The sequence below is a fragment of the Athene noctua genome, chromosome 6, assembly GCF_965140245.1.
Source record: "Athene noctua chromosome 6, bAthNoc1.hap1.1, whole genome shotgun sequence".
Lineage (NCBI taxonomy): Eukaryota > Metazoa > Chordata > Aves > Strigiformes > Strigidae > Athene > Athene noctua.
In genome coordinates, this window is record NC_134042.1 from 27,578,639 (window position 1) to 27,591,234 (window position 12,596).

The 12,596-nt window shown below is 45.7% G+C and overlaps 1 protein-coding gene across 5 annotated transcripts in view; it reads left to right on the forward strand.

Annotated features, from left to right (window-relative positions):
- The window catches only part of IFT43 (intraflagellar transport 43), a 45,007-nt gene that overhangs the window by 11,893 nt on the left and 20,518 nt on the right, over window positions 1–12,596 (forward strand). For all 5 annotated transcript variants that reach the window (XM_074909995.1, XM_074909996.1, XM_074909997.1 and 2 more), the window contains one exon: window positions 3,988–4,055. In XM_074909995.1, coding sequence (XP_074766096.1) covers window positions 3,988–4,055 — 68 coding nt within the window. The remainder of the gene's footprint in view (window positions 1–3,987; window positions 4,056–12,596) is intronic.

Below are 12,596 nucleotides of genomic sequence, written 5' to 3' on the forward strand. Positions count from 1 at the left end.
TCAATAGCACTTTCCCTAGAAAAAGGAAGGTCAGTGACCATAAAGAAGGACGGTCTGTGGATGAAATGGAAATCCGGTATTTTCCACTAGGTATTTAAGACATGCAGAAGTCCTTAGAGGGGATTCATTAAAATCAGATGCACTACTTGAACTGTCTGTGGATGTGATGAAGTGGACTAGCAGAGATGGTCTATTCTTTGCAAAAAGCTGAGGTTTGCATAGATGTGGGAGCTGAGCCCTTTTTGATATCACATATGTTCTGAGATTGCTATAGACTGTTAGTGTTATGTGGCTGCTTGGAAACAGTGGGGCTATTTGACTTACAGCTCCTTAACCGGCAGCAGTCAAAACTAATTCATCAGGCCTGTTTGTGGAGATTTGCTTTTCCTCAGTCAGAGGAGCCTCAGGCAACTTGCTGGAGAAGAGGAAACTCAGGATTGGCCATACCTCTTTTTTCCGCTTCATGGTCAATACCATGGCACATACATACTGTATAAAATCTCACAGTGCTTGTATATTGGGCAGAACGTAGATCACACACACATTTTACAAGATGTATTACATGACAGAAAAATTGTGTGTCCTGTTGCATGCTTGAGTCTCTGCTTCCCTGCACAGAGTGCTTGCATATTTCCAGACCTGCCTGAGAATCTGAGGGACCCAACATGTCTGTAATCTCCCTGTGTTGTGCTAGGTCCTAAAGGAAAGCTGAGGGTCTGCCTCAGCATCCAGAGACACACGGGGTAGTTGCTTCCATGAGGGAAGCAACATCCAACTAGCACCTTCAAAACTGCAGACATGATCTGACAAGTGGCCTCAAAATTTCTGCCTTGCTAGGGAAGCCAAATCAGAATTCTACATCTGTCTGATAAGAAAGGGCCTAACTACTGCTTTAATGCAGGAGAGATGGAATTCAGGCCAATCATTTTTCAAAGATAAAAATAAAATACTGATTATGGTGGTAGTATGAAAGTGTTGGTAAGAAAGGCAGCCTCAGAAGTACTGGAAAAGTACCATCATAAAAATCGTGAACTGAATTTCTGAGAAAAAATCAAATTAAGTCCTGGACTGTGGCAACATTCCTTGAAAAAGTGAACAATCTGCAGAAACTAATGTAGAGGAAATCTTTTGGAGATAAATAACTGACAAAACTGAAGTGGAAAAGCAAACCGCAGCAAGCAAGTGGTCACAAATGCTGTGAAAGTGACTGAGCAGCAAGAGCTGAGAGAGAACGCTGTTGTCAGGAGCTGGTGGAATCTGTGTTTTGGACACCAAACCATTTGAGTGTGTATCTTAGCTTTTCATTTGGAAACGTACATAAAAATCATGCACAAGTATTACACAGTAAGTACCAACAAGTTGAGATCCCAGAAAGCCTCCAGTCTTTTTCACCAAAAAGGTGTGTTACGGAGCACATTTGCTCCATTACAGAAGAACAATGTCTTCTGTTTCTGCTTTGCTCTCTCTGGGGTTGATGTTCTTCCCACTTTCTGCTTCAAGCTCTTACAGCTGCAGCATCCATACCTGTCACCATATTATGGCAATGCACACACTGCATTCTCAATTGTAAATTACGCCGAGGTTTTGGAAATGTGAAAGTATATGAAGGTAGGTTTATTTACCTGACAAAAGTGCATGTGGCATGTGAGTTTATTATGGCACTTTCAAGGCAATTAACAGAGAAAAGCTATTTATTCTCAGCTGACAGTTAACGTTGCCTTTCCTGTTGCTAGTGCTCCTGTGGGCAGTTCAGAAAGAATTACCTGATTTATTGCAAGAGGAATAAAAGACCTGTAGGTATGTGTGAGGTGTTTGTCAGGGTCTGACAGACATTCAGGGTTGCCTGCTGTGTATGATCAATGGGAGGACGTTATAACATTGGCAAGACATTGGAATCAAACCCCTAGATGCCATGGAGTCATGCCCTGTGCAAGGCAATCATTCTCATCACCCTCTGATCTGGAGTGCCCAACTTGAGATATCTTGGGTCTGAAGGCTAGTTTTGATGATGAGGCAATTAAATTCCAGGTGCATTGGAAGCTCTGGAGATGCTGCATTTTCCCTCAGCCTTATGGCTCAGGTTCTTTGGTGACATTGTGTAACTCTGTGCACCTCTGTGAGGAGTTGTGAGGCTGTGTGTTGGGAACATGGCCTGCTGGCTATCTGGAAGATGGTGTGAGTGGAAGAGGGAGGAGGATTGTTTGCATGGGAAGGATCCATGTGGGAGGGAGTGTGTTTTTGAGGTAGGGGTGTGTGTAATGGGAATAGGGATGTTTATGTGGGCATGCACGCCCATATGTGGTGTGTTTTTCCCCTTTTTCCTGGGCTCTGGGTGTGTCCAGATCAACTGAATTCAAAATGCTCCTTTTTTGGCACTATAGCCTCTTCTCTGGTTTGGCATCTTAAGAATCTGGGGGAATCATTTAAAGATCAGAAAACTCCATTCACTTGGGCCCCTGAAGGCTTCACATTCTGTGACATGGTCATTCCAGTCGACTGAGCTCTGTCCCCTGCGGATGAGCCCATATAAGGAGGCTGTTTCCTGCATTTCATGCTCCCTGCCTGTCCCTCTGCCCTCCTGTGCTCCCTTTGCCGAAGAAAGCTGGTATTTTGGGACTGCAGCTCCTGCCTCATTCCTGCTCCCTGTTTATTTTTGGAGGATGACTATTTTTGCTCCTATCAGGGAGCTATGCAGGGTCGTGCCCCCTCCCTGCAGCAGGCAGAGGCTGCCCCTGGCAGGGTCTCTTCATTTCCCACACTCACAAACAATGCTTCTGCTTCAAGAAATAAACATGGGAGACCCCTACAATCAGGGGTTAGCTCAACCCCTTCCTCATCTGTGGCAGGAGGTAATTTGACTTTGGCTGAGGGCTGACCCCACCACACATGCAAGGTCCCCTCTGTCAAGTCAAAAATCCTCAGGAGTCACACAGCTCATTCCCGTTCTTAATAATAGCTGTGGGAGCCACCTGTCCGCCCACCCTTGCTCCAACTTAGGCTCCTTTGCAGTTAACCATTTTTCCCTGTTTTGGGACATCTTTTACCCAATCATCCTTTCTCGTGATGGACCCTTCACAGGTCCCTGTAACCCATCTTCCCTCACTGGGCACCATCAACTGGGAGCTATATAAACTGAAATTCATCCACTGGGTTCACCTTGCTCCTCTGCTTTCACCAGTGCCTGTCATACAAAACACTGAAGGCAGTGTGGTACGCGGTGCGAACAGAGCCCAAAACTGCAAAAGGCAACAGTCAGCTCCCACATGCTGGGAATTCATGGCCCCATTCTTTGAAAATTCCCATTGTAAGCCCCAAGCTGAATTCCTGTTTTCTCTTGCCGTGAGGCAGAGTGCCACACAAGACAATGCAAGAAAATAGCAGGGAGTGTCTTTAAACTCCAGATTAACTTCCCCTTCAGCATTTCAGTGGTGGCAGTGGTGGGATTCATCTCAACTAACTTTAGAGGTGTTTGGTATGTCTGACTGTATCTGAACTTGGCATCTAGCCTCTTATTCTAGGCAGTGGACAAAAGCAGACACTTTTTAGGAAAAATTCCTCATCTAAAGCAAGATATCTAAAATGTGCTGACTTGTACATTAGGAAAGATGTAACATGTCATACTTCCCACTGAAATGTGGGCAGCAGTGATGATCAGGTTCCCAGTGAACCATCTTTTGCCAGGAGAGTGCTTCTTCTGTGGATCAGTCTGCTACTGTACTGTGTGTCCTGGACAAGTCAAAGGCACACAACCTGAAACTTGTCAAGATACCAAGTAGAGTGATAGATCTTTTGCTTACAGAAACACTTAAACCTGTTCTGCAGTATTTGTCTTCCTTTTATTTTATGAATAAGCAGCATTTTAAACACTATGTCTCCATGTGTTATTTGGTAAAGTGTTACATTAGTATGTGTGGACCTGGTGTGTCAATTGTCTTGACTTTGCCTTGACTGGAGCTGGCTGTAATGTGTCTCTTCTCTTTTTTAAAGGGTCCACCACCTAAGCCCCCACGCCGGCAAGGAGGCTGGGCAGATGATCCTGTACTGGCACCTACCAAGTGAGTCTTCAACTCTTTCCTTAATAAGAGGGACTTAGGCATGGATTAAGTGAACATCACTAGTTTGGCTTTGTTGTCACAGACTTTGAAACAGTTTTTTCTGGATCTTATAGATGGCCTGTGTCTCTTATATAATTGTAACTCCTTCAAACCATTTGAAGTATTGCTCTTCCTTGGTTCTGCAGGCTAATGCTCTTTATAAATTGGCCTGGCAGGGCTCAGAACTGTGTACATGTCACTGCCTGCCAGAGGTAGTGTATTCCTTACTTGGTACAGTAACTGGAAGGAGTCAAAAACGTAATAAGCATGTTAAATGCAGGAGCTGGGAGGGTGGATTTGACGGGTTGCGTCCTTTCCAGAAGAGTGACATGTGACAGTGCCCCACTGACAAGAATGCAATGAACAGGTCAGGATTTAGTGATTGGCCTTGATAGTAAAGGTGAAATTTGTCAATGTTTGTGTGTGTATGGGGTTATGGTATAATGGAGGTGGATAGAGATGGTCAGCGAGAAAAGATGGGAGGAAAAAAGTATACAAATTGTAGAATGTAGGTTGAGAAGCCTAATGCTTATCAAGGACACCTAAGGGAAAGGAAATATCTGGACATGGTAACAGAATAGGTATGAAAACTAAAGGACAGTTCAGACTAGGAGGAGATGACTTGGTTTCAAACTATTTGTTATTTTTCAAGCTGTAAAGTTATGCTGGTGTTATATTTCCTATTCGCAGGGCTGAAGGGCTCAGTCATGGAGTGGTGTGAGATTGCCTGTATATATTAAGACCTATAATAAGTGTGTATATTTCTCGACATACACTATGGAGACACTCCAAGTTATGGAAAAGTTATGTATTTTCTTTCCTGGAACCCTGAGAATGGGAGAGGACATCCAGAAACCTGTTAAACAGTCAGTATTTCTTGAGTGGTGAGAAAGATGGTCTATATTCTTGGGTAGCCTTTCTGGAAAACAGTACTTTTCTGGGAAAATTATCAGTTTGTCTCTGAAGAAAAAAAATTAGATGAAAATCTGGAGACTGGAGTAAAGCAAAGGAATAAAGATCTCAGCCTGAACTACTCCTGTTCCTCTCCAGTTTGACTCTGATAATGGTATTATTTCTTGTAGGCTGACTGCAGTTAGAAATTGCTATTGAAAAGATGCATCCACCTCAGGGTTATAAAAAAATGCCACCAATGATCCTGGATCTTTGTAGGACTAAGCAGAAGCTTTATGGAAATATGACAGCATTGTTTATGAAAAATAAGTTGTGTAATTGTTGGATAGGTGAAGCATTGGATTGGAGGTAATTGAGTTATTCAGGGCTGTGCCTAATGTGCCCTGAAGGAAAGTGTACAGCTTCCTAATGTAACAGCACTGTGCCATGTGCTACTTTAGGATGTTTTCCATTGTTTGACATTAGCCTCCTCTGATAGATTTGGAGCAGCAGCTATCAGTGGTGCTTCTCCAGCATCCCAGTTGCATGGCTCACAGATGCAGCAGGTATCTGGAGTAAATACTCCTATGAGTTTGGACACAATTCAGCTCAAGAAGCACAACAGGAGATGGAGAGCTGCAGACCTTTCTACCTGTGAGACCCCGCACAATAGGACATGAGGTGAAGATGTGCCCCTTGTTACATACGATGTCATATCATATCTGACAGTATCCATTTGTATTAAGAGATTTTGTTGAATAAATTTTGTGAAGGGGAGGTTTGTTCTGACTTATTTTAGTCATACAAGGTACAAGAATTTTGTACAACTAGTTCCCCTATCTTTGTTTTCCTTCAGTTGTGTATTCTCCCCAAGCTGATCTCTCTCCCTTAAAAAATTCTTGAGATGTTGGCCTGTAAGGCTGTCTTTGTGATATATCCCAGAGTAAAGCCTTCATGTGAAAAGTATGAGTCATCGGCTGATGTCATACCAATGTTGCTGTAGCTTTGTTGTTTCTGTTTTCTCAGGCTCTATCTCCCCACAGCTTTTCAACCAATTGGACTCCGTTTGGAAGCCCATCAAGTTAACTTGCTCCAATTTTACTAGTGTAGATGTAGTTAGAATAACATGCTTCTATTGATATATCTGATGTAGGTATAAGCACTTTTATGCCAGTGTAACTGAGCCTACACTTGGGAATCATACGGCTTTAAGTAATTTGGTTTTCATAACTGACAGTGTTAAATTCTGTGATTTTTTTTTTTAACTTATAAGGAAGGATGAGCAGAGTGGCTACAGTTAGATTTTCTGTGTTGTGTAAATATATTGTGGGTCAGATAGGATACTGCAGCCATTTGTGAAATGATGTTGTAGCTGTTTATGTATTATTCTCTCCCCATTTGAGGTCTAAGCTTTTAGTTCTGTTTCTCATAGATTCAGCCAGTTGCAACTGCACACTTGTTGCTTTTCTTGCAGGGATACTTAAACTCTTTACTGTGTATTTCTAGTTCAGAGTCTTATCAATAGTAAATTATCACTTGAAAATGTTCTTGAAAATGTGGTTCCATTTGGCACATGTTAGAGTAGAATTTAATTTGCAACCTGTTTTTCAGTTTTTATACCTTTGCTGCTCCCTCTTAGTCCCTTACCTGCCCAGCTCTTGTCATACCTAGGTAAACTTGCAAATATTCTCACCGTCTTTTTGGTTCTTTCCATCAGACTACTGTTGTCTCAGACTGTTGCAAGATAGGAAGAGGAGGAGGGGCCTTAAAGTTTTCTATCCTGTAATTAGTTCTGAAATTAATTTTCCCAGATGGTGTGCAAGTAAGATGAAGTATTGTATCATGAGTTCCCATAGCATTTGCAAGTGTCTGATACTTAAATTCCCGAGAACTATTAAAATGCTGTCTTTTACTGTGTAGTTTGCAGAAGTCAAGCATGGAAAGATTACTTTGGACTCCCAGTACCTCTGTAGAACAGATGTCATTGTTAGGAGTCCCCTTTTGTAAATCTGGATAATGATGATGACTGCAAGTAAGTGTCTGAGCAAACCCTTGGGCTTGTCCTCAGCAACGGCAAATAAATGGTGCAGAGGAGTGATGAAATAATCTTTTTTTCCTTAGTTATGGGGCCCTCTGCACTTGAATCTGTTGTATTTATTTAAATTTGTACTCAGAGAGAAGAACCACTCTCTATGAGAAGAAGCAGTCCTGTTGCTGCCCCAGCAATACCCTAGTCCCCTAGTATTAGAGGAAAGGGGACCAGCCAAGAAGTGAAGCAGCCACTTGGGGCCTAGTACCCTGCTGAGATTACATAAATAACAGTAATTACAGCTGGTATTGCTACAGAAGTGGCTCTCTGACCACTGGATGGAGCCCAAGTGCCATTCTGAACGCTGTGCTGATGTCCTTAATGACATCAGTGTTGACACTTGTGACAAGCAAAGCAGAGATTTATTGTCAAGTTATCTCATGCATCAGAAGGAAGAAGCACAAAGTGCCTGACAATGGGAAAAGGCGAAGGGAACTCAGTTTTACATAGTGGTGAGGATTTGACAAAGGAGAGGTTCTTCCAGGGTCCATTTAATTCCAGCTTCTACTGATCTCATCTATCTGACTTTTCTTACAGAATTTCTTCCATTTTCTCCCTATTAGTATCTTTATTTCTTTGCTTCTCAGGACACTTCCAGTTTACTTGGGTCCTTGATCTTTAGTCTTGCAATCAGCCTTTTAAAATTCATACAGTTCTGCAGGCAGCAGCTAGGGTTGTTGTGGAATAAACACAGCTTGTTTCAGGTCCTAGTGCAACCAAACGCAAACGTTGCTTTCAGTAGGAAGTCTCTTCCAGTTCCTGCATGTGCACTTCCTTTCTTCTACAGGGATTGTGGCAGTCCAGCAACAGGTGCTCCAGCTACAATGACATTTCTCCTTTCTGACTGATAGGTCATACAGAGTTGGAATAATCAAGGCTTGTTTAGGAAAATGACAATGCTGAAGTATTTTGGAACAGAAGTGGTGGTGCAGTGTCCAGGAAGGCATTTAACAAGAAGGCAAAGGGACAACAAAAAGGGAAGGAAGGGAATGCAGTCGGGGTGACCTTTAGAGCAGGGTAACCCAGCCTCTGTGTAGGTATCATTTAGGGCTCTGGAGGGTGGGCAGTGGTGAGATTGCACCCTGGGGCTGGAAGAAAGTTATTTAAGAGATTAACGGGTTTTATGATTCAAGGTCTCGAGAGGTAAGTAAAGTTAAAAACCTCCTGTTTCAAAAATATGGGCTTAAATGATCCTGTGTTGTATCTATATGAAATGACCCCGGAGAGTGCCTGGTTTATAGAACCTCTAGCAATCCCTGTCTTGCAAGTGGGAGTAGTAAAGTGCTTCTCTTATCTGACATGGCAGGGAGAAGCTTGTGTCATTGCTTCTGCCCTCTACTCCCAGTCCAGGAGTGTTGAGGTAAATCTCAGTCTGGGCTTCCCTGTGACACCGTCATGTTAGGAGTGGAGCCAAGCTCCTGGCTGTGGGGAAGACGGCAGCCTCACTCTGCATCTTGCAGCCATCTGTGGATGTCCTCAGTGATTTGAAGAGTATAGTCACAAAGGATCAAGGCTGCCAAGTGAGGGGGCACAACTTAGAAGGAGAAGAAAGAAAAGGAAGTCTGATTAAGTTTTGTCTTGAAGTGTCTGTTTTTGGGTTTGTCCCTGCATTGATCTGCAAGGGAATGAGGCAAGTAATGGCCCCTTGGGGACCTTCAGGACTTTCCTCTCAATGTCAGCCGTCATTTTCAATCACCCTCTCCCTCCCAGCCATTAATTTTGGCCCAGGATCATGGGGACTTGTCCATCTATCACTCCTAATTGACACTAAATGATCTGTCAGTTTATTGATGAACGGCAGGAGTGGAATTGTCACAATATATTTTACTTTCTAACAACTCCTCCTGACAATTTTACCTTGTCCATCTCACTCTCCTCACATAAATCTCCATTGGCCTCTCATTCCTTCTCTTGGGCTGATCTGGTGCCAGCCGCCTCCATGCCATCGGCACGCATCAAGGACATCAAGATGGCGGTACGCTGCAATGTGCAGGCCCAGGGTAGGTTTTTTTTCCTCTCTCTCTCTTCCCATCTCTTTTTCTTTCTCCTTTTTCTTTTTCTTTTTTTTTTTTTTTTTTTTTTTTTTTAATAGGCTGGTTATTCCAGGAATGCTAACAGGCTCTAGGCTCTTGTCCTCTTGTCCCTCCATGTCATTGCTGGGGTGAGCTCTCTGCTCTCCATGGTGTTTCTGTTTAGACTCAGTAAAGATAACTGGCAGAAAAAGGAAAGTCCCTAAAAGACAGAAGAGTCACCTGAAAATCCCTCAGTACCATGACTGTGATACGGGATTTTTTTCCTTTTAATCCTGCTTAGTGTCACTTGCAAGAGTTTCCTGCAAAGGGAAAATGCTAGACTTGTGTCCATTCCTGTGTCTTTGCAGTGCCCAGAGGAACCTGGAAAAAGTTGGGCTTTTTTTTTTTTCCTTTTTTTTTTTTTCTTTTTAGCTAGATTTATGTTTAATTTGTTAGTGAAGTTTTCTTCGACTTCTTTTTCTTGAAAGATACTGGGCAATGGAAGAACTAGTAGGTGTAGCCTCTTGCTCCCCTAGAAAATGAAGCCTGCATGAGAAAAGTGGAACAGGAGTGTGACATATTTGGTAACAGTCCATATAAGCTGCTGAGGTGGCAGAAGTGTGCTCAGGGTAAATAATCTCTTTGATTTTTTTGATTGAGGACAAAGCATCTTCCTTCCTTAGTTCTCGACGTCTCCAAGGAATTTACCAGCAAATTCAGGGGATACTATCCTTGCTGTCCCAAATATTTCTAGTTTAAAAAAGCAAAGCCCTGTAACTTGCAACACTTTTGTATCTGACAAAGCCAAGACTAAAAACTTGTCTGGCCTTTGTAGGTCATCTCTAAATTGGCTGTGAAGTCTAGCTTAATGCAGTTTACCTGTGAAAAGAGACCTAAGATGACCTGATCTACTTGTTTGGCCCTGTTTCCCCCTCCCCCAGTCCCCCTCCCCATATAACCCCTCTACTATTCTCAAGTTCTTAATCCAAGTTCTTAAAATACCTTCTTTCAGAAGCTCTTTCTCTCAGATGACAGCACAAGGTGTCATTCTGTAATAAACACCTAGTTCTTTCTAGTGTTTTTCATTTAAATGTTTTCAGTGAAGCCAATCACAAGTAAAAAGTCTTTGGCCCTGTACTTCAGAATCATGAGTTTGCTCTCTGTTGTGGGATTTGAAAAAAACAACCTTAGATACTTTTTGCATTCTAGTTCTGTCTCCTTTAGCAGTCAGTTCTTGCATGTAACCATGAGGATCAGAAGTATGCCTTTCCCTTTAAATGGAAACTGAAATGCTCCTGTAAGCTCAAGAGCTGTTTGGTGTGAGTTGGCCCTGGTGCATACTGGAGACTGAAGATGGGATCACTTGGATTGGAGCCCCTGTTCTCAGGGACTAAAGATGTGTGGTGGATACCTCTAGAAACTGCAGCGCTGTTTTCCCACACAGCAGGAATTTGTATTGAGTGTTGTTGTTTTTTCTGTTGCTCAGTGGGAGCTCTGATCAGCTCTGCTTGTCAGCTCTCTACCAGTGAGCGAGTGGGGGAACCCTGGGAACATCTGTTACGGGGACGATGCAGTGAGTAGGCTGAGGTTCAGTGACCCCCATGAGCGCTCTCTGTCAGCTTGCTCTTTCGTGCCAGTTCCTAAAGTCTTGCTTGCCAGAGCTTTCCTCCTTTGTTGCTTCTGTTAAGCAAGCCCACGTATTAGGACGTGAGGAGAAACAACAACACTTTTGCTAGAGATTATTAGTGCCTCACAAGTTCATTTCAGCTGGAGCCGACTAGCTGCAGTGTCTGTCAGATCCCATCCCACAGAGCGTGCCTGCTCATCACTTCATCCTTTCTCCAGTGCCATGCTCTAGGGCAGTATGTTCAAGATGTAGAGCCCAGAGAGCCTGTGAGGGGCCAGAAAGTGGGTGGTGGGTCAATTACAGTTTAAAAAAATGTGTGTGTGCCCAAAACCCCATTGTGGAGATACAGATAGCCATGTGCCCCGGGGCATCTAAGTGGAGGGCTGTGAGGTGACACCCTGTGACAGAAATAAAGGCTCATAGTGGTCCTTGCTCCGCAGAAATCAGTGGCCAAACTTGCCTTCATTTTAGGAGATGTGAATATTGAACTCGCTGATTGAATCAATCTGGCTTTTCCAGGCTGCCACAGTCCAGGGAGAGGAAGTAGAAACTGAACTGATCAGAGAGCCCCAAGGAAGGTGCTGAGAAGACACCTTGTGGCAGTGCTTTCCAGCACGGGCTGCAGTTCTAGTTGGCATACAGCTTTGATGAGTGTTTTTTCTCCCTGTGCCTCAGTAAACCTGCAGTGATCAAGACCCACCTGGGGAGAGCCGGGAGAACCGATCAGTTAGCACTTGTGCGTCATTTTGGGTGTGTAACTTAGTTGTGTCTTAGGCTATTGAACAAGCCGCAACTCGTAGCTCACCACCCACTCACTATGGCGATGGGCACTAAAAAAATATTTGAGCAGAGAGTACAGTGTCCCTTTTTATCTTTTTTTCCCCCTCCTCTCTCAGGCCTGGACCGGACGTCTCCCCGCGGGCTGAGCCCAGCCCTGGGCGCTGGGGCGGGGATGGCTTTGGGTGGCAGCGCGGAGGCCGCCCGCTGGCCAGTGACAGCTGCCCGCGCACTCAACCCGCCTCCCTGCGCTGCCTTTGATCGCCCAGCTCTCTCCGAACAAAATGTATCTCTGAGTGCCAGGACGTCCCCGTTTTTCCCGTTTCATTTTTTCAGCAAGAGAGCCGCTTGAAGCAGCTTTCCGGCTCCACGTGACTCACAACGAGAAGCGGTGGAGACACGCCAGCAACACGCTAACACGCAGGCAGATGAAATTCTGCCCGCGCTGCCAGGCCCTGTCAGGTATCGAGACCAACCTGCGGTGCGGGCTGGCGGCCCCACGGTCCGGGCCCACCCTCCGGGGACAGCCCGCAAGCGCAGCGGATGCCGGCTGTGGCTGCCTGCCGACAGTCCCATCGCGGCCCGCGGACCCGCCGCCTCCGCGGGGGGCCCGGCCCGCCGCCGGGGCCCGGCAGAGGGCGGCCGCGGCCCGGCAAAGCCGCGGCGCCGGCGGGCGGCCCCCGGGGAGCGCGGCCGCCGCGGGGCCCGACCGCGGCCCGGAGCCGCGCCGGCTCGGCGGCACCGGGCCCTCGGCGCCGGGGCGGGGCGGGAGCGCCGGGGAGAGCAACGCGGGCCCCCGGCCGGGCGGAGGGCAACCGCGCCGGGCGAGGGGGCTGCCCGCCCTCCTAGCCCGCTCTCTTTCTCGGCCGGCGCACTAGGCCCGGCGGTCCTGGCCAGCCGCCTCCATGTGCGTTTTAACCTCCCACCGTAGTTGCCGCCCGTTTCTTTCAGCAGCGACGCCCGCCCTCGCACCTCCCCGGCACACAGAAGAGCCGCGGATCTTGCTCGCTGGCCTCCTGGTGCCTGGCTGTGGCTCTGTGCTGGATGCAAGCGTGTCTAGAGCGCTCATGAGCTGTGGACATTAAAAGGATTTCAAGGACATTTCC